At 50.1% G+C, this 22872-nt stretch overlaps 1 protein-coding gene across 1 annotated transcript in view; it reads right to left on the bottom strand.

The window, feature by feature from the left end:
- ttll5 (tubulin tyrosine ligase-like family, member 5) overlaps positions 1-22872 on the bottom strand; it is a 102594-nt gene that overhangs the window by 78013 nt on the left and 1709 nt on the right. The window contains exons 2-8 of the mRNA XM_078407024.1: positions 16398-16593; positions 13134-13240; positions 12316-12398; positions 9765-9871; positions 4472-4602; positions 2196-2278; positions 572-641 (exon numbers count right to left, since the gene is read on the bottom strand). Coding sequence (XP_078263150.1) covers positions 572-641; positions 2196-2278; positions 4472-4602; positions 9765-9871; positions 12316-12398; positions 13134-13240; positions 16398-16459 — 643 coding nt within the window. The 5' untranslated portion in view covers positions 16460-16593. The remainder of the gene's footprint in view (positions 1-571; positions 642-2195; positions 2279-4471; positions 4603-9764; positions 9872-12315; positions 12399-13133; positions 13241-16397; positions 16594-22872) is intronic.

The following is a 22872-nucleotide window of genomic DNA, read 5'->3' as shown; positions in this document are numbered from 1 at the left end:
CAAGACTTATTTGTTCACACCTGCTGAAGCCCATCCCTCGGATTTGTGCAAATCTGAGCTTATTTTGCTTACATTTAGCCCCAGCTATCTACGGCCTCTAAGCAAGGTCCCAGTGGCAGTTGTGATGTCATGTGTAAGCAGTGGCCTGCTTCCTTTATCATCGTTACTATTTCGCATATCTTTCATTCATTGTTCTATATCTCTCTACATCATCGTCTCTATCTCTCGTTTCCCTCTCCCCTGACTTTCAGTCTGAAGAAGGGTCTCGACCCGAAACGTCACCCATTCCTTCTCTCCTGAGATGCTGCCTGACCCGCTGAGTTACTCCAGCATTTTGTGTCTACCTTCAATTAACCTACAAATCTGTACGTCTTTGGAGTGTGGGAGGAAACCGGAGCACCCGGAGAAAATCCAGGCAGGTCACGGGGAGAACATACAAACCCTGTACACACAGCACCCGTAGTGGGGATGGAACCTGGGTCTCTGGTGCTGTGAAGCAGCAAGTCTACCTCACAGCCACCGTGCCAGTAAATCGGTGGTGGGCCTGTAATATGCTGGAGAGTAAACTCACCATCAATCAGCAGCGGGCAGTGGATGTAGCGTGAGACGAGGACACTCTCATCCAGTGTGATCTGGCTGGGCTATAACATCACAAACACAAGTCAGCAACAAGCTCTGAGCAAATACAACAAACAGATGCTCACAACCATGCTGCTACATCTGGCAAAATGACCACCACTGGAACGGGCTCACCTGCAACAGGCACTGAAACAACGAGATCTGTGTGTCCTAGTGTATCAGTCACTGAAAAGAAGCATGCAGGTACAGCAGGCAGTGAAGAAAGCCAATGGAATGTTGGCCTTCATAACAAGAGGAGTTGAGTATAGGAGCAAAGAGGTCCTTCTACAGTTGTATAGGGCCCTAGTGAGACCGCACCTGGAGTACTGTGTGCAGTTTTGGTCTCCAAATTTGAGGAAGGATATTCTTGCTATTGAGGGCGTGCAGCGTAGGTTTACTAGGTTAATTCCCGGAATGGCGGGACTGTCATATGTTGAAAGACTGGAGCGACTAGGCTTGTATACACTGGAATTTAGAAGGATGAGAGGAGATCTTATTGAAACATTTTAGATTATTAAGGGATTTGACAGGGGAGATGCAGGAAACATGTTCCCAATGTTGGGGGAGTCCTGAACCAGGTGCCACGTTTTAAGAATAAGGAGAAGGCCATTTAGAACGGAGATGAGGATAAACTTTTTCAGTCAGAGAGTTGCGAATCTGTGGAATTCTCTGCCTCAGAAGGCAGTGGAGGCCAATTCACTGGATGCTTTCAAGAGAGAGTTAGATAGAGCTCTTAAGGATAGCGGAGTCAGGGGGTATGGGGAGAAGGCAGGAACGGGGTACTGATTGAGAATGATCAGCCATGATCACAGTGAATGGCGGTGCTGGCTCGAAGGGCCAAATAGCCTCCTCCTGCACCTATTGTCTATTGACAAATACACAGAGCAGGGGAATCATGAACCTGCCAACAGAAAGCTAGTTGAGAGGGGAAAGGTTTAATGGGAACCTGAGGGGCAACCTTGTCACACAAGGGGTGAGGGGTATATGGGACAAGTTGTAGTTGAGGCATTACAAGACATTTGAACTGGCACATAGACAGACTCCTAGAGTCACACAGCACGGCAATACTCCCTGACACCCAAGTTGCCTATGCCAATCAACATGGCAGCACATGGAGAGAGGGGGGGAGACGGAGAGGGGGGGAGACGGAGAGGGGGGGCAGACGGAGAGGGGGGCAGACGGAGAGGGGGGGCAGACGGAGAGGGGGGCAGACAGAGAGGGGGGCAGACGGAGGGGGGGGCAGACGGAGAGGGGGGCAGACGGAGAGGGGGGGCAGACGGAGAGGGGGGCAGACGGAGAGGGGGGGCAGACGGAGAGGGGGGGCCGACGGAGAGGGGGGGAGACGGAGAGGGGGGGGGGACGGAGAGGGGGGGAGACGGAGAGGGGGTGAAGACAGAGAGGGGGGAGATGGGGAGGGGGGGAGACGGAGAGGGGGGGGTGACGGAGAGGGGGGGCAGACGGAGAGAGGGGAGACGGAGAGGGGGGGAGATGGGGAGGGGGGGGAGACGGAGAGGGGGGTGAAGACAGAGAGGGGGGAGATGGGAAGCAGAGTGACCATCCCCCCACCCAGCACCTACATTGTTGACGAGGTAGACGCCACGACCCCTGGACGAGGCCACTGGTTTCACAATCCACGGGCCCTTATCTTTCGTGTGTGCATCTTGAAAAATAAATTGAAACCCATAATTACGTAATTTCTGAGGAAAACAACAATGATAATAATATATTAAAAGCAACTGCAGATGCTGGATCATACAACGAGCAAAACACAATGCTGGACGTTACTCAGTGAGCCAGGCAGCCTCCCTGCAGCTGGTAACGGGCCAGGACTTGGTGAGCCAACCTGGGGCATCTGAGGGTCAGGGTGACGCGCACCACGGAACCAGAAAACCCAGAGCCCCGGCCCATTCCCAGCTCCGCCCCAAAGGGCCAGAACACATCGAGGTCTCTCTTCCTGCTAGATAGGGTTGCCAACTATCCCACTCCCAAATACGGGACAAGGTGACGTCACCGCCCCGCGCCACACGTGACCTCCCCCAGCCGGCGGCCACGTGCTCCCGCTCCACCAATGGCGGCCGCCCGGGCCGGAGGCGGATTGCTACGCAACCTCCGTTAGGCAGCGCCCGGGGCTCCGGGCCTAAACTGTCCGGACCTACACTGTCCAGACCTACAGGGTCTGGGCCTACACTGTCTGGGCCAACAGCGTCCGGGCCTACAGCGTCCGAATCTACAGCGTCCAGGCCTACGGCGGCCGGGACCTACAGCGACCCCCGGGCCTAATACGGGACAAAGGCGGTCCCATATGGGACAAACCAATTTAGCCCAAAATACGGGATGTCCCGACTAATACGGGACAGTTGGCAACCCTACTGCTAGATGATGTTTGCTTTAGGTGATAGGGTGGGCACTGAGGGTGTGGAGACATCCAGAGCCCCAGCCAGAGTGATGAGCCCTGGCCCAGAGCATTGCACCACGTTATCCAGGGCCCCAGCCAGAGTGATGATCCCTGGGCCAGAGCATTGCACCACTGCCACCCATGCCACACCCATCCCTTTTCTTCTCCCTTCTCTTCAACTTCAAACAGGTTTTAACTTTCACCAGTTGTGATTGAAGATCAACGCAGTCAAATGTTGGCTCCTACTCTCTCTCCACCTATACCATCTGAGCTGCTGAGCATTGCCAGTGCAGTCTGCGTTCCTTTACGTTTGTGACTAATCAGCCATGATTAAGTGTTACTCAGGGCCACTTTAACCCCACACTGAACTTTTCCCCTCGTTTATGAAATTGTCTACAGTGCGCTATGTTTATATATTCTGTTGTGCTGCACCAAGTAAGAATGGTATTGTTCTATCTGGGACATACGACAATAAAACACTCTCAACTCTTGATTATTGAAAGATACAGCTTTAAAACTGGCCCTTCGACCCATGAGTCCATGCTGGCCCATCGATCACCATTCATACTAGTTCCATTTATAAACACTTTCGGAACCACTGCCTACACACCAGGGGCAATTAACCAAAGCTAATTAACCTACAAACTCACATAATTTGAGGAAGAACATCCTTGCTATTGAGGCAGTGCAGCGTAGGTTCACCAGATTAATCCCTGGGATGGTGGGACTGTCATATGAGGGAAGATTGGAAAGACTGGGCTTGTATTCACTGGAATTTAGAAGGATGAGAGGGGATCTTATAGAGACATATAAAATTATAAAGGGACTGGACAAGCTGGATGCAGGAAACATGTTCCCAATGTTGGGGGAGTCCAGAACCAGGGGCCACAGTCTAAGAATAAAGGGGAGGACATTTAAAACTGAGATGAGAAAAAACTTTTCCACTCAGAGAGTTGTGAATTTGTGGAATTCTCTGCCACAGAGGGCAGTGGAGGCCAATTCACTGGATGAATTTAAAAGAGAGTTAGATAGAGCTCTAGGGGCTAGTGGAATCAAGGGATATGGGGAGAAGGCAGGCACGGGTTACTGATTGTGGATGATCAGCCATGATCACAATGAATGGCGGTGCTGGCTCGAAGGGCCAAATGGCCTCCTCCTGCACCTATTTTCTATGTTTCTATGTGTTTGGGATGTGGGAGGAAACCAGAGCATCCGGAGGAAACCCATGCAGTCACAGGGAGAACGTGCTTATTCCACACAGGCAGCAGCGAGGTCAGGATGGATCCCGGCTTTCTGGTGCTGTGAGCTTGAGCAGCTGGGCCAGTGTGCAGACATTTACTGGAAGCCAGTGGTGTAGCTGGGATTCACATTCCCTGTGCCCTGTTGGGAATGAATGGACAATAAACACCGTTCACTCGGCATAGTGTAACTGGGACTAAAGTGTCAAAGTGTCCTTACTCCACAACTCCTGATACTCAGCCGGGAGGAGGAAGGCCTGAGGTATGATGTTGAAGTGCTTGAAGCCGTGAGTCTGCTGCATGCGCTGAATGTTTTTATACAGCCGATCCTTCCTGGTCAGCTCATAGGATCTGCAATTAAAAATATCACCATCAGTATTCATTATGATGAATTCCAGAACCAGGGGCCACACAGTCTAAGAATAAAGGGGAGGCCATTTAAAACTGAGGCGAGAAAAAACTTTTTCACCCAGAGAGTTGTGAATTTGTGGAATTCTCTGCCACAGAGGGCAGTGGAGACCAATTCACTGGATGAATTTAAAAGAGAGTTAGATAGAGCTCTAGGGATTAGTGGAATCAAGGGATGTACAGGTATGTAGGTTAATTGGCTGGGTAAATGTAAAAATTGTCCCTAGTGGGTGTAGGATAGTGTTAATGTACGGGGATCACTGGGCGGCACGGACTTGGAGGGCCAAAAAGGCCTGTTTCCGGCTGTAGATATATGATATGATGATGATATGATATGGGGAGAAGGCAGGCACGGGTTACTGAATGTGGATGATCAGCCATGATCACAATGAATGGCGGTGCTGGCTCGAAGGGCCGAAAGGCCTCCTCCTGCACCTATTGTCTATGTTTCTAATAAAGTGGAGTAGCAATCACACCATCAGGCAAGCTTCTCTGAGTAACATAAATCAGGAGGAATATCGCCACAGCTGGAACTGAACTGAACAGGCTGGTGCCCTGTGGCTGTGCTAAATCCTGTCAGATTTCAGGCAATCACAGTCTCAATAGACAATAGACAATAGACAATAGGTGCAGGAGTAGGCCATTCAGCCCTTCGAGCCAGCACCGCCATTCAATGCGATCATGGCTGATCACTCTCAATCAGTACCCCGTTCCTGCCTTCTCCCCATACCCCCTAACTCCGCTATCCTTAAGAGCTCTATCCAGCTCTCTCTTGAAAGCATCCAACGAACTGGCCTCCACTGCCTTCTGAGGCAGAGAATTCCACACCTTCACCACCCTCTGACTGAAAAAGTTCTTCCTCATCTCCGTTCTAAATGGCCTACCCCTTATTCTTAAACTGTGGCCCCTTGTTCTGGACTCCCCCAACATTGGGAACATGTTATCTGCCTCTAATGTGTCCAATCCCCTAATTATCTTATATGTTTCAATAAGATCCCCCCTCATCCTTCTAAATTCCAGTGTATACAAGCCCAATCGCTCCAGCCTTTCAACATACGACAGTCCCGCCATTCCGGGAATTAACCTAGTGAACCTACGCTGCACGCCCTCCATAGCAAGAATATCCTTCCTCAAATTTGGAGACCAAAACTGCACACAGTACTCCAGGTGCGGTCTCACCAGGGCCCGGTACAACTGTAGAAGGTCCTCTTTGCTCCTATACTCAACTCCTCTTGTTACGAAGGCCAACATTCCATTGGCTTTCTTCACTGCCTGCTGTACCTGCATGCTTCCTTTCATTGACTGATGCACTAGGACACCCAGATCTCGTTGAACTCCCCCTCCTCCTAACTTGACACCATTCAGATAATAATCTGACTTTCTATTCTTGCTTCCAAAGTGAATAACCTCACACTTATCTACATTAAACTGCATCTGCCATGTATCCGCCCACTCACACAACCTGTCCAAGTCACCCTGCAGCCTTATTGCATCTTCCTCACAATTCACACTACCCCCCAACTTAGTATCATCTGCAAATTTGCTAATGGTACTTTTAATCCCTTCGTCTAAGTCATTAATGTATATCGTAAATAGCTGGGGTCCCAGCACCGAACCTTGCGGTACCCCACTGGTCACTGCCTGCCATTCCGAAAGGGACCCATTTATCCCCACTCTTTGCTTTCTGTCTGTCAACCAATTTTCTATCCATGTCAGTACCCTACCCCCAATACCATGTGCCCTAATTTTGCCCACTAATCTCCTATGTGGGACCTTGTCGAAGGCTTTCTGAAAGTCGAGGTACACCACATCCACTGACTCTCCCTTGTCAATTTTCCTAGTTACATCCTCAAAAAATTCCAGTAGATTTGTCAAGCATGATTTCCCCTTCGTAAATCCATGCTGACTCGGAATGATCCCGTTACTGCTATCCAAATGCTCAGCAATTTCGTCTTTTATAATTGACTCCAGCATCTTCCCCACCACTGATGTCAGACTAACTGGTCTATAATTACCCGTTTTCTCTCTCCCTCCTTTCTTAAAAAGTGGGATAACATTTGCTATCCTCCAATCCACAGGAACTGATCCTGAATCTATAGAACATTGAAAAATGATCTCCAATGCTTCCACTATTTCTAGAGCCACCTCCTTAAGTACTCTGGGATGCAGACCATCAGGCCCTGGGGATTTATCAGCCTTCAGTCCCATCAGTCTACCCAAAACCATTTCCTGCCTAATGTGGATTTCCTTCAGTTCCTCCATCACCCTAGGTTCTCCGGCCCCTAGAACATTTGGGAGATTGTGTGTATCTTCCTCAGTGAAGACAGATCCAAAGTAACAGTCTTTTGGAAAAGACTGCAGCTCGATACAAAGATCAATATACTATACACACAAAAGGACAATAATATCATCAGTAATGCATTTAAATCTAAACACAATCATCTGCTCAGGATATTATGTACAACTTTGAGACTATTCTAAATAGTCTCAATTGTTCCCGATGTTGGTGAAGTCCAGAACAAGGGGTCACAGTTTAAGGATAAGGGGGAAGTCTTTTAGGACCGAGATGAGAACTTTTTTTTCACACAGAGTGGTGAATCTGTGGAATTCTGTGCCACAGAAGGTATTTGAGGCCAGTTCATTGGCTATATTTAAGACGAAGTTAGATGTGGCCCTTGTGGCTAAAGGGATCAGGGGGTATGGAGAGAAGGCAGGTACAGGATACTGAGCTGGATGATCAGCCATGATCATATTGAATGGTGGTGCAGGCTCGAAGGGCCGATTGGCCTACCCCTGCACCTATTTTCTATGTTTCTATAAACTCAAAGGTTTAATAGCCACAGTAAGTTGATAGGCTACATTTTACTTCAGGGAGGTCTAATCCCTGCCAAGTATTCACAGCAGTTGCTCTACACTAATGAAAGACAATCTTGCACGGCACTAACTATCAGCCTGGTGTTTGGAGCCGTTGCTAATGGCGGAGATGAAGATACATACCCTGATCCATGCTACTCCTCCTGGTCAATGTCCACCACTCTGTGGCTTTACAGCCGGGACACTTACACACGCACACCACACACACACACCCCACACACCCCACACACACATCCCACACCACACACCCCACACACACACACCCCACACACACACACCACACACACACACACACACACACACACACACACACACCCCACACACACCCCCCCCACACACACACACCACACACGCAGCACACACACACCCGCACACACACCCGCACACACACCCGCACACACACACGCACACACACGCACACACACGCACATACACATACACCCCACACACAATAGACAATAGACAATAGATAATAGGTGCAGGAACAGGCCATTCAGCCCTTCGAGCCAGCACCGCCATTCAATGCGATCATGGCTGATCACTCTCAATCAGTACCCCGTTCCTGCCTTCTCCCCATACCCCCTCACTCCGCTATCCTTAAGAGCTCTATCCAGCTCTCTCTTGAAAGCATCCAACGAACTGGCCTCCACTGCCTTCTGAGGCAGAGAATTCCACACCTTCACCACCCTCTGACTGAAAAAGTTCTTCCTCATCTCCGTTCTAAATGGCCTACCCCTTATTCTTAAACTGTGGCCCCTTGTTCTGGACTCCCCCAACATTGGGAACATGTTATCTGCCTCTAATGTGTCCAATCCCCTAATTATCTTATATGTTTCAATAAGATCCCCCCTCATCCTTCTAAATTCCAGTGTATACAAGCCCAATCGCTCCACACACACACCCCACACACACCCCACACACACACCCCACACACACACCCCACACACACCCCACACACACACACCCCACACACACACACACACACACCCCACACAAACACCCCACACACACACCCCACACACACACACAGACCACACACAAACGCACACACCCCACACACACACACACAGAGACACACCACACACAGATACACAGACACACATACACAGAGACACAGAGACACACATACACAGAGACTTGGAACTACAACTGCTCTCATCAAGGTGCAGAGCAACAGTATTCTTTCTGCATTAGTTATTGTCATGACCTCATGTGTTGCTGACCTTCACGTCGACACCGATCAGCCAAAACATTATGACCACTGACAGGTGAAGTGAATAACATTGATTATCTTGTTACAATCGCACCTGTCAATGGGTGGGATATATTAGGCAGCAAGTGAACAGTCAGTTCTTGAAGTTGATGTGTTGGATGCAGGAGAAATGGGCAGGAGTAAAGACCTGAGCGACTTTGACAAGGGCCAAATTGTTATGACCAGACGACTGGGTCAGAGCATCTCTGAAACGGCAAGGCTTGTGGGGTGCTCCCGGTCAGCAGTGGTGAGTACCGACCGACAGTGGTCCGAGGAGGGACAAACCACAAACCGGCGACAGACAGGGTGTTGGGCGCCCAAGGCTCATCGATGCGCGAGGGCAACGAAGGCTATCCCGTCTGGTCCGAACCAACAGAAGGTCGACTGTGGCACAAGTCACAGAAAATGTTAATGGTGGTCACGGGAGGAATGTGTCACAATACACAGTGCATCGCACCCTGCTGTGTATGGGGCTGCACAAGGAGGACCAACAGCATATTAGGCAGGTGGTCATGATGTTTTGGCTCATCAGTGTATAGTTCTCAGCATTGTAGCGCATCAGTTCCACAGACAAAGTCCAATGTCCACAATGGGGTAGAGGTGAATCGGACAGTGCCCTAACTTATGGAAGGGCCGTTCAGATGTTTGATAACAGAGGGGGAGAAGCTGTTCCTGAGTCCAGTGACATTCAAGCCAAGATCATTGACATACAAGATAAAGAATGTTTTTTCAACGTGCCAGATCATGAGGAATAACTGTCCAGAAGTGGGCCAGTGCCACAACTCACACAACTCAGATCCCTTACAAGATGCATCAGCTCCAGAAAAAAACACAAGGGAAATGTGGATTATCAACGCTAAAAAGTAGAGAAGGCATCAGCATTGAATGAAATAAGTTCAGTTAGTTTATTGTCACGTGCACCAAGGTACCGTGAACAGTAATGGTTCATGGCAGGAAATGTAGTAGCTTAGACATGTACCTGGGGAAGTGGTTGACCTTCTGAAAGTCCAGCAGTGTGCGTAATAAATAAGGCTTCAGATGGGAGCCAGTCCACATCAAGTTGAAATCATTGCTGTTGGGATGAACCTGTACATGAAGGTAAAAAGAACATGCCTGTATTCAAACCAACACTTGCCTGTGAGAAGGGAATAACCTGTCAGTCGCAGTGCACTGACGTATACATTAAACCTCCTCCACCTGTGCTGTCAACTATTGAGGCTAGGTTGAGCTGAGTTGGATAAACAAGAGCATATGGAACACATCATAAAGCCACTTGGACCTGCGCCATTATTCAATAACATCTCACCTGATCAAGGACATCTCTCACACTTCCCACATTACATTTCCCAATAGGTAACAGGTGCAGGAAGAGGCCATTCGGCCCTTCGAGCCTGTACGCACCGCCATTCACCATGATCATGGCTGATCATTCTCAATCAGTACCCCGTTCCTGCCTTCTCCCCATATCCCCTGACTCCACTATCTTTAAGAGCTCTGTCTAACTCTCCCTTGAAAGCATCCAGAGAATTGGCCTCCACTGCCTTCTGAGGCAGAGAATTCCACAGATTCACAACTCTCTGAGTGAAAATGTTTTTCCTCATCACAATTCTAAATGGCCTACCCCTTATTCTTAAAATGTGGCCCCTGGTTCTGGACTCCCCCAACATCGGGAACATGTTTCCTGCCTCTAGCGTGTCCAATCCCTTAATAATCTTACATGTTTCAATAAGATCCCCTCTCATCCTTCTAAATTCCAGTGTATACAAGCCTAGTCGCTCCAGTCTTTCAACATACGACAGTCCCACCATCTCGGGAATTAAACTCGTGAACCTACGCTGCACGCCCTCAATAGCAAGGATGTCCTTCCTCAAATTTGGAGACCAAAACTGCACACAATACTCCAGGTGCGGTCTCACCAGGGCCCTGTACAACTGCAGAAGGACCTCTTTGCTCCAATACTCAACTCCTCTTGTTATGAAGGCCAACATGCCATTAGTTTTCTTCACTGCCTGCTGTACCTGCATGCTTCCTTTCAGTGACCGATGAACAAGGACACCCAGATCTCGTTGTGCGTCCCCTTTTCCTAACTTGACACCATTCAGATAATATTCTGCCTTCCTATTCTAACCTCACATTTATCCACATTAAACTGCATCTGCCAGTTTAACTGGATCTCACCCTTGGCATATTGAACAATGAATGTGAGGACAAAGGATGTGAGGACAAAGGACCTGGTCTCGGACAGGGTGGTCTGCAGCACTGGGGTTCCGCAGGGAACAGTGCTAGCTCCATTCTTGTTCACCCTGTACACTGCAGACTTCAGGCACAGCTCTGCAGACTCCTATCTACAGAAGTTCTCTGACGACTCTGCCATCGTCGACCTCATCACGGGCGATGAGGACAGGGCGTACAGAGAACTGATCAAGGAGTTTATGGACTGGTGCCAGCGGAACTGCCTCCGGATCAACGCGGGGAAAACCAGGGTAGATTTCCGCAGGCGCAGCCAGGCCCCCCCGACACCGGTGAACATCCAGGGAATGGACATCGAGAGGGTGGATTCTTATAAGTACCTGGGTGTCTACCTCAACAATAAACTGGACTGGACTGAAAACACCGATGCGCTATACAGAAAGGGCCAGAGAAGACTTTATCTGCTAAGGAGACTCAGGTCCTTTGGAGTGCAGGGGGCACTCCTAAGGACCTTCTACAACACGGTGGTGGCATCGGCCATCTTCTATGGAGTCGTCTGCTGGAGCAGCAGCATCTCAGCGGCGGAAGGGAAGAGACTCGACAAGCTGGTCAGGAAGGCCAGCTCTGTCCTGGGTTGCCCCCTCAACTCAGTGCAGGTGGTGGGAGAGAGGAGGATGATGGCAAAGCTAACATCGCTGCTGGACAATGACTCCCACTCCATGCAGGACACTGTCACTGCACTGAGTAGCTCCTTCAGTGACAGACTCCTTCACCCCAAGTGCGTGAAGGATAGATATAGGAGGTCCTTCCTTCCCGCTGCTGTGAGACTGCACAACCAGCACTGCTCCCAGCAGACGAGCCAACAATAACAGCTAAGAACACACAGAAAACTGATGACAATTTATGTATCTTTTATTTATAATGAATGATCTCATGATCTCTTGCTATCCACTTTGCTGCTGTAACACTGTAAATTTCCCCAGTGTGGGACGAATAAAGGAATATATATTATTATGAAACGGGTAGCTGGGGGAAAGACTTGCAGATGCACACAACCCTTGTGTGAAAAGGCAAGTTGCAAGTTGGCAGTCCTTTACTTAGCGACAGATTCCACTACTGTACTGGAAGTGCTCCAGCCATGTAACAGCCTCTCGGTCTCCTTCCTTACCCATCGTTAGAATGTCACAGGAGCACAAGTAGGTCATTCGGCCCATCGGGTCTAGTTTGCCATTCAATCATGGCCAATCTATCTCGGCATGACGAGGGGCAACTGAGAAATAGCCCCATGGAGAGCCGAGGCAGACCGTCAACAAGCGTTGCCGTTCCCACTCAGACCTTACCTCATGGAAGCCATGGACGGTCAAGATGGTGCGTACCAGCCTGCTCTCAGTGCGCACGATCTTATACGCCAAGTGATAGCGTTCTGCAGAGCAAAACCGACATGTTAGGATGCTGTTCAATTATATCTATACAACTATCAATCAATATCATCTGTAGTGGACACTGAAGGAGGTTGCACAAGGTTATAACAGGACCTTGATCATCTGGGAAAGTGGGCAGAGGAATGGCAGATGGAATTTAGACCCGTGCAAAGTGATACATTTTGGGAAGTTAAACCAGCAGGGCTTAGAGTGAATGCCCGGGCCCTGGGGAGTGTTCTAGAACTGAGAGAGCTGGTGGTACATGTAGATAGTTCCCTGAAGATGGCGATACAGGATGGACAGCATGGTGAAGAGGCACCATTGCCTTCGTCAGCCCTGGCACTGAGACATAACACACTGCACTGTTTGAATTCTGGACAGAAGGAGGGACCTCATGACTATGGTTGCCAACTATCTCCACCCCCAACTACGGGAAAAGGTGACGTCACCACCCCGCGCCCCACGTGACCTCACCCAGCCAGCGGCCATGTGCTCCCGCTCCAACAATGGCGGCCGCCCGGGCTGGGAGGCGGGTTGCTACGCAACCTCTGTTAGGCGGCGCCCGGGCCTCTGGACCTACACAGTCCGGGCCTACAGCGTCTGGGCCTACAGTGCCCCCCAGGCTTAATACAGAACAAGGGCGGTCCCGTACGAGACAAACTAATTTAGCCCAAAATACAGAATGTCCCGGCTAATACGGGACAGTTGGCGACGCTACTCACGACAGTGATACGTACCTCCGATTAAGCGTAAGCTGCTTTCTTTCGTTACGATGCCGTCTGTGTAGAAAACCAGGGTGGGGATCATTCTGTTGCTGCCTGCCCATCGTAGGCACGGGTGCTCCCTGCAACATCAAGGTCAGTTCACCAGAGTATCGCACAACGCTGCTCTCCAAAACAAAACATCTCTGCTCCTCAGGATCAACGCAGGACACCATTAAACCCATGGCTTGATTACAGTCTAGGACTCTACACTTACAGTTCAAGTGCAGTTTGGTGTCTTTACGTTAAATAAAATACTCATAACATACAACAAAAAAGCAGACATGATTAACACAGATCAATTAACTAGTAAATAAAGTAATTAGCAGAAAGCAAAGCAAAACGTCAAGAGAATGGAAGCCTGCATTTAGGCCTGACAAGGATATATCTATATATATATATACTAGACGACCGATGGACCTGTTGGGTGCAAACCTCTCCTGCATTGGTCTAGCACCCTCCCTTCCCCCACTCCTGAAGCGCACAGCAAGATCCCAGGGTATATCCGAGCTGTGGCAGCCGGGGAGTCTCCCCCGGGGCCTGGGGCGGGCGAGGGGGGAGAGGAAAGGGGAGAGGGAGCCACGCACCCCGGCCCCGGGCAGCCATCGTGGTGGCCAGCAGTAGGAGAGCGGTCGCAAGGCGCTGCCCCATGTCCGTCCTGCCGGCGGCCATCTTCTTTGGCCTTCTGTCTGCCGCCGCGCTGCCCCATGGGAGGAAGGTCGGGCGCTGGTCCTCCCGGTGCTGCTACGCTGGAGCGCCGCCGCTGGGTACAGTTGCAACACGACGTCCCAACTCTTGTCCTCAATGCCTCCATTTACAGAGGCTGGAACACAGAATGCCCTTTTGCACTACGCTGTTCACTTGTATCACCAACTTCAGTAAGCTGTGAACTTGCACCCCATGATTCCTCTGCACATCAGCACTTGCCGTTTACTCTACGTGTCCTGCTAGATTTGACAAAGGGCATTATCTCACACCTGTCTGGATTCATTCTACCTGCTACCACTCCGCCCACATTTCTTGACTTCGGTGTCACCAGCAAGCCTACTAATCAAACGACTGTACCAAAGTCGTATGTAGACACACACATTACAAATGAAGGGCCGAGCACGGATTCCTGCAGTGCACCTCTTGGTACAGACTACCCTCTGACCCCATCACCCACCCAGTTTTGGATCGACTTTGCCAACATGCCTCAGATCCATCTGCCTGAAGGTTGAGGTTCTGCTTATTAACTTCCTCTGTAGTTACATAATCTTAGAGAGCCATCGAGGCCATGTCAACATTCTTCCTGTCACCTATTTCATATCTTTACCCAAGCGGACATTGCAGAGAAATCTTACACATCATGACTCTCTTCTGACACAAGTAAATCTCTCCAAATCTGCATTTTTGGGATCATGCTCTTGAAATGATGCACTGGTAAGCATGGCACGGTGGCGCAGCGGTAGAGTTGCTGCCTTACAGCGAATGTAGCGCTGGAGACCCGGGTTCCATCCCCACTACGGGTGTTGTCTGTACGGAGTTTGTACGTTCTCCCCGAGACCTGCTTGAGTTTTCTCTGAGATCTTCGGTTTCCTCCCACACTCCAAAGACGTGCAGGTTTGTAGGGTAATTGGCTGGGTAAATGTAAAAGTTGCCCCTTGTGGGTATAGGATAGTGTTAATGTGCGGGGATCGCTGGTTGGCGCGGACCCGGTGGGCCTAAAGGGCCTGTTTCCGCGCTGTATCTCTAAACATACAACTGCACAAAATGCATGCTGGATTGCAGCTGCAGATTGTGCTGTCAATCCAATGCTTCACAGGTGGTCCCGATCCCTTCATCCATACCAATGCCTCATCGAAGAGACAGTGACTGCAAAGTCACAGATGCTAATTTGTTCAGGGTGTTCAGGATGTTCCAGATCATGGCAGAAGGCAAAAGCTAAGTTGACATAAGAGGATGTTTTTATCCCCAAACTGCAGGAACCAAGAAGTGGCACAGATGCACAGCTGGTAGAGCACTGCGCCAGAGCTGGTAGAGCACTGCGCCACAGCTGGTAGAGCACTGCGCCAGAGCTGGTAGAGCACTGCGCCACAGCTGGTAGAGCACTGCGCCAGAGCTGGTAGAGCACTGCGCCAGAGCTGGTAGAGCACTGCGCCAGAGCTGGTAGAGCACTGCGCCAGAGACCTGGGTTACATCCTGACCTCAGCTGGTAGAGCACTGCGCCAGAGACCTGGGTTCCATCCTGACCACAGCTGCTGCCTGTGGGCAGTTTGCATGTGCACCCAGTGACCATGTGGGTTTGCTCCGGGTGCTCCGGTTGCCTCCCACCTCTCAAATACGTGTGGGGATAAAGGTTCATTGGCCTCTGTAAACTGCCCCTCATGTGTAGGGAGTGGATGAGAAAGTGGGATAACACAGAACTAGTGTGAACGGGTGCCCAAAGGCCCGAGGTAGACACAGAGTGCTGGAGTAACTCAACGGGTCAGGCAGCATCTCGGGAGAGAAGGAATGGGAGACGTTTCCGGTCGAGACCCTTCTTCAGACTTCTTCAGGACTGACGAAGGGTCTCGACCGGAAACGTCACCCATTCCTTCTCTCCAGTGATGCTGCCTGACCTGCTGAGTTACTCCAGCATTTTGTGATACCTTCGATTTAAACCAGCATTTGCATTTTTGTTCCTGCTCAAAGGTCGGCATGGACGGCAGGCTGAAGGGCCCATTGCTCAAAGGTCAGCACGGACTGCAGGCTGAAGGGCCCATTGCTCAAAGGTCAGCACGGACTGCAGGCTGAAGGGCCCATTGCTCAAAGGTCAGCACGGACGGCAGGCTGAAGGGCCCATTGCTCAAAGGTCAGCACGGACTGCAGGCTGAAGGGCCCATTGCTCAAAGGTCAGCACGGACTGCAGGCTGAAGGGCCCATTGCTCAAAGGTCAGCACGGACGGCAGGCTGAAGGGCCCATTGCTCAAAGGTCAGCACGGACGGCAGGCTGAAGGGCCCATTGCTCAAAGGTCAGCACGGACTGCAGGCTGAAGGGCCCATTGCTCAAAGGTCAGCACGGACGGCAGGCTGAAGGGGCCCATTTCCATGCTGCATCTCCAAATTAAACACTTGAGACTGACGGCACCCGCAAAAAAACAGGAAGAGAAGGAGCAGCAAAGGCTTGACTCAGAGATGTTGGGGCAGAATATGTTCTGCAGGCAGAGAATCACAACATTGTGAGAGGATTGAAAGATGTGCATGGTTCAGGTCACTTACTCCTGCTCCTCGCCATCAGAGGAGGTGGAGGAATCCTCTGGCACGTGGCTTACAGCAGGCATCCCCTCCTCCTCTGCTCAACGAGCGGCTACCGCAGGTGTACACGCACGGTGGACATGTCACCTTCCTCGGTGGCTGAAGGCACCCATCCTGCGGCTCGTCACACCACTGTCCTCCACGCACACCATTCAAACATCTTCATTGGAAACACAAAAGGAACCACATCAGGAATGAACACCGTGGCAATCAATAATGATAATGAAGATGCTTTTACAGGGGCTTTTACACATCACCTATCCATGTTCTCCACAGATGCTGCCTGACCCGCTGAGTTACTCCAGCACTCTGTGAAACGTCACCTATCCATGTTCTCCACAGATGCTGCCTGACCTGCTGAGTTACTCCAGCACCGTGTGTCTTATTTTTAATCTTTTTGTTTTGGTCTGTGTTGCATTGGGTAGATCAATGCTACGTTTTCCTGCTACCTACAACCACAAACAATACAGGAACACTTATGACTCTTTAAACTGCATGCCTGATGAAATAATGTGAAATAGGATGCCTGTGAATATTGCAGTGGGAGGTTGTGAGGCAAGGTTAATCGTCGGTCCAGCGCTGCGGATCCCACATCAGCTGGAAGCTGCCGTCATCAGGCACCCTCGTGTTGAGGTTGCTGAGGCTAAGTTCTCACACCTTGTTAGCTGCCGCACCACCACACATGCATGCAGTGTTCCTGGGACTGCTTCAATGCAACTGCTAATGCTGCAGTTACACAGCTGCATCTTTACAGTCATCGAGTGATACAGTGTGGAAACAGGCCCTTCATAGAGTGATACAGTGTGGAAACAGGCCCTTCATAGAGTCACAGAGTGATACAGTGTGGAAACAGGCCCTTCATAGAGTCACAGAGTGATACAGTGTGGAAACAGGCCCTTCAGCCCAACTTTCCCACACCGGCCAACATGTCCCAGCTACACTAGTCCCACCTGCCTGCGCTTGGTCCATATCCCTCCACACCTGTCCTATCCATGTACCTGTCTACCTGTTCCTTAAATGTTGGGATAGTCCCAGCCTCAACTACCTCCTCCGCCAGCTTGTTCCATACACCCACCACCCTTTGTGTGAAAAAGTTACCCCTCAGATTCCTATCAAATCTTTTCCCCTTCACCTTGAACCTATGTCCTCTGGTCCTCGATTCACCTATACTGGGCAAGAGACTCTGCATCAACCCAATCTATTCCTCTCATGATTTTATGCACCTCTATAAGATCTTTATTGAAACTTGTTCCTGCAGGAAACATTAACTACCTTCAAACATTATCTACTTCCCATGTCCAAAATTACTATTGCATTTGAAAGCCTAGATACTGGTGAGAGTTTAATGCTACAACACATTTAATTCCGATGCAACATGTAATTAATGGTTATATTAGCAGAGCCGTTTTAACATAGAAGTGCAAACATGCTTACCCTTCGAAAGATGAAGAGTCCAGACGTACGGTTGCCAACTTCCTCACTCCCAAATATGGGACAAGGTGACGTCACCACCCCACGCCCCGCGTGCCCTCACCCAGCCAGCGGCCACGTTCTCCCAGCCCGGGCGGCCGCCATTGGTGGAGCGGGAACACGTGGCCGCTGGCTGGGTGAGGTCACGTGGGGCGCGGGGCGGTGACGTCACCCTTTGTCCCTTATTTTGGAGTGAGGAAGTTGGCAACCCTACTAATACGGGGCAAGGGCGAATTTGGCCCACAGATTTGGGACATAGATACAGGGTAAGGGGAGGGAGGTTTCGGGGGGATGTGAGAAAGAACTTTTTCACCCAGAGGGTGGTTGGAGTCTGGAACTCACTGCCTGGGGTGGTGGTGGAGGCGGGAACACTCACAACGTTTAAGAGGCATTTGGATGGGCACTTGAAATGCTACAACATTCAGGGCTACGGTCCAAATGCGGGAAAATGGGATTAAAATTAGACTGTGTTTGGTAACGGGTGGCACGAACACGATGGGCCGAAGGGCCTCTTTCTGTGCTGTGGGACTCTATGACTCTATGACAATACGGGATGTCCCGGCTAATACGGGTCAGTTGGCAACCCTAGTCAGCGGTGACTACGATACAAAATAATGAACATGATCAAATTCTTTATTAAGATGGAAAGTGATAGAGATTAAACAGAAGGAAGAGTCTGGGAATAAGGAGTAGTTTGACTGTGTGCACCTTCATTAAAAGCATAAGAGGGCATTAACTACAGGGAGAGAGAGGTTGGACACACATGGATTGTTTGCTCTGGAATGCTAAAGGCTGTAGAATTCTCCCTACTCTCTCATAAAATGATGAGAGGCACAGATAGGGTAGACAGTGAGACCATATACCAGAGGGCATAGCTTTAAGTTTACACAGAGAGTGGTGGGTGTCTAGAACGTGCTGTCAAGGGTTGTATTTGAGGCAGATAGGATGCTGGCATTTAAGAGAGGCAGCACGATGGCACTGCGGTAGAATTGCTGTCCTACAGCGCCAGAGACCGTGTTCAATCCTGACCACGGGTGCTGTCTGTACACAGTTTACGTTTTCTCCCTGTGACTGCGTGGGTTTTCTCCAGCTGCTCCAGTTTCCTCACACATTCCAAAGATGTGCAGGTTTAGAGATCAATTGACTTCTGTAAATTGTCCCGAGTGTGTAGAATAGAACTAGTGTATAGGTGATTGCTGGTCGTCACAGACTCGGTGAGCCAAAGGGCATGTTTCCAAGCTGTATCTCTAAACTAAACAGTTGGATAGGCACATGAATATGGGCTATAGATTATGTGCAGAAGGATAAGGTTGCATTTAGCATCGTGTTCGGCATTAACACTGTGGTCCAAAGGGCCTGCCCTGTGCAGTGCTTTTCCATGTTCTAACTATCATGCCTTTCTTTTAGTGTGGCGACAGAAGTACACGCAGTGTTCCGGCTGAGGTCTGAGGAGGGAGCAAAGATTCCACTTCCTCAGAAGGCTCAGGAAATTTGGCATGTCTTCCATGACAATACAATATACAATACAATATATCTTTATTGTCATTGTACCCAGGGGTACAACGAGATTGGGAATGCGCCTCCCATACGATGCAATAATTTAAGTAATTTAGACAACAGCAACCTAACGAAACAATTGTAACAGTTTTAGACAGGGTAAAGTGCAAGTTGATCTATGCGTTGTGACCATCCGGCTCAGCAGGACCGGTTCATAGCAGCTATGGCCCTGGGGATGAAGCTGTTCCTGAGTCTGGAGGTGCGGGCGTCGAAGGCCTTGTATCGTCTGCCCGATGGAAGGAGTTCGAACAGACTGTTGCAGGGGTGTGAAGAGTCTTTGTGGATGCTGGTGGCTTTTCTGAGGCATCGTGTGTTGTAGATGCCCTCCAAGTCTGGTAGCTGTGTTCCAATGGCCCTCTGAGCTCTATGGACTACCCGCTGTAGAGCTTTCCTTTCTGCCTCCGTGCAGCAGAGATACCACACAGGGATGCCATGCGTTAGGATGCTCTCTATGGTGCAGCGGTAGAAGGTCGTCAGCAGCTGTTGGGGTAGACCAGACTTTTTCAGTGTTCTTAGGTAGAACAGTCTTTGCTGTGCCTTCTTGACCAGCGCAGCGGTGTTATTGGACCATGTTAGGTCCTCTGAAATGTGAGTGCCCAGAAACTTGAAGCTGGACACTCTCGTTGATAGAGATCGGGGCGTATTCCCCGTTATGTGACCTACGGAAGTTGATGATCAGCTCCTTGGTCTTGGTGGTATTTAGGGACAGGTTGTTATCCGAGCACCAGTCCGCCAGGTCTGCACCTCCGCTCTATAGTTTGTTTCATCCCCGTTGGTGATAAGCCCGATCACCGTTGTGTCGTCTGCAAACTTGACAATGGTGTTGGTGTCGAATGCAGGAACACAGTCGTGTGTGAAGAGGGAGTAGAGCATGGGGCTCAGAACACAGCCCTGTGGTGTGCCGGTACTCAGGGTGATAGTGGAGGACAGGTGCGGGCCCATTCTCACTGCCTGCGGTCGTTCCAGCAGGAAGTCCAGGATCCAGTCACATAATGACGAGCTGAGGCCTAGCTGGTGGAGTTTGGTGATGAGCTTGGTGGGGATGACCGTGTTGAAGGCGGAGCTATAGTCTATGAATAGCATCCTCACGTACGTGCCCTGTCTCTCTAGGTGAGTGAGGACGTACAAATTTCTACAGGTGCACCTCAGAAAACATCATATCCAGATGCATTACAAAGCATGGCAACTGTTCTGCTCAAGACCACAAGAAATGGCAGAGTTGTGAACACAGCCCAGTCCATCACAGAAACCAGCCGCCGGCCAACATAATTAAGGACCAAATCAAACCCCCAGTCATTTCCTCTCCCGCCAACTCACATTGGGCAAAAGATACAAAAGTATGAAGCATGCACCACCAGACAGGAACACCTTCTTTCCTTCAGTTATCAGATGAGAGAATGGTTCTCCCATACACCACGGATAAATTCCCAATTTCTCACTGTGTAGGAAGGAATTGCAGATGCTGGTTTACACCAAAGAGAGACACAAAATGCTGGAGTAACTCAGAGGGATGGGCAGCATCTCTGGAGAGAAGCAATAGGATTTGTTTTGGGTCTCGACCCGTAACGTCACCCATTCCTATCCAGATATCCCACTGAGTTACTCCAGCATTTTGTGTCTATTCCCAATTTCGCAAGCTGCATTGCAGCGCTTGGACATTTTTATCAACACTTTCTCTGCAGCTGTAAATTACATTCTACACCATTGTTTGTTTTCTTTGGCACTACATGATATACACTTATGATTTGCCTGTTTAACACACAAAACAAAGCTAATAAGCCAATACCAACAGGAAAGGGTAGAGGGAGCATGACAAGGACTGAAACAAGAACTGGTCAATGTTCTCCACTAAGAGACAGACATAGCATGGACTCATTGAGTCCCCAGAGCTATTTCTCTGACTTGGCAGCTCGAAGTTCATGAGATCATAAGTGATAGGAGCAGAATTAGGCCATTCGGCCCATCAAGTCTACTCCACTTATTCACAAAATGCTGGAGTAACTCAGCAGGCATTCAATCATGGCTGATCTATCTCTCCCTCCGAACCCCATTCTCCTGCCTTCTCCCCATAACCCCTGACACCCGCACTAATCAGGAATCTACCTATCTCTGCCTTAAAAATATCCACTGACTTGGCCTCCACAGCCAGGGAAGAGATGCAAGAATAAATTCAGTCAGATTAAAGATGGTGGTAGCAGGGAGGAACTAGTTGGGTCTCTGTTAAAGGCAGAATCAAAAGTCCCCAGTGTCAGATGGAGGTGCAAAGGGATTGGAAAATTAGCTAATTGGGACCAAGAAACGAGAAGTTAATAAAGTGGCAAAGGTGGAGGGGGGCAGAACTGAAATGGATATAAGTTGCAAGAGCCTGGGCAAGTGGCAAAAGAACAGAATGAAATGTTGAGGAAGAGAGTACTGAGGCGTGCTGGAGGAACTTAAGCTGATCTGGCAGCATGTGTGGGGGGATTTGACATCCAATGTTTTGGGTCAAGACCATTTGGATTAAATGAGCAGAGAGGAAGGAGCCAGTATAAAGAGGAGAGAAGAAGGCTCTCGACCCGAAACGTCATTCACGTCATTACTCCAGCTTTTCGTGTCTATCTTCAGTTTAAACCAGCATCTGAAGTTCCTTCTTTTTTCGTGTCCATCATCTATGTTTCAAATGTTGGGCCAGGCTCTTGCACAGTGGACAGCCTTCTCGTTTGCCACTGCTAGATCTTCCAGGCAGCATTGTTCACCAAGAAGTGGGCATCTTAGTAGGTGTGGCATGGATTGTACAGATGTTCCACATTCATATTCTGTGTCTGCCGCATCTCGTGCAGGTTTCGCTTGCGTGGGTACTGTTTTTTTATGTGGGTAAGTTTGGTGAGATGATCCATGTCCAAGTTGTCGAGCTGTGACTTGAAAAGTGACAAGGTTGGTGCACATCTGGTGGAGTCGGGAAGGATGTTCGTCTGCAGTTCCTTCCTCCACGTAAAGAGGGGAGGGCGGGGTGGGGCTGGCCAAGAGCTTGCAAGCAGTGGGTCCAGGTGAGAAGGGGTTCATTTACAGACGGAGTGAAGGTAGTGACAAGTGGACTCAATAAGGGGCTGTAGGATTCCACCAACTGCAGTATTGACCTTGTGCCTCCAAAGCGTGGCTTTGCCTAGTGTGACCCACCTGCTGTCACTAGAGCTGCTGTGGAGGGAGGTTCTACAAAGCAGCAGCCCCCCCCCCCACTCTCTCCCTCCCCTCCCCCCCCCACTCTCCCTCGCTCCCTCCCCCCACTCTCTCCCTTCCCTCCCCCCCCACTCCCTCCCCCCCCACTCCCTCCCCCCACTCTCTCCCTTCCCTCCCCCCCTCCCTCCCTTCCCCCCCCCTCTCCCTTCCCTCCCCCCCTCCCTTCCCTCCACCCCCCCCCACTCTCTCCCTTCCC

The sequence above is a fragment of the Rhinoraja longicauda genome, chromosome 10 (assembly GCF_053455715.1).
Source record: "Rhinoraja longicauda isolate Sanriku21f chromosome 10, sRhiLon1.1, whole genome shotgun sequence".
Classification (NCBI taxonomy): Eukaryota; Metazoa; Chordata; class Chondrichthyes; order Rajiformes; family Arhynchobatidae; genus Rhinoraja; species Rhinoraja longicauda.
The sequence above is the reverse complement of the archived record's forward strand: the minus strand, read 5'-3'. Positions and strand labels throughout refer to the sequence as shown.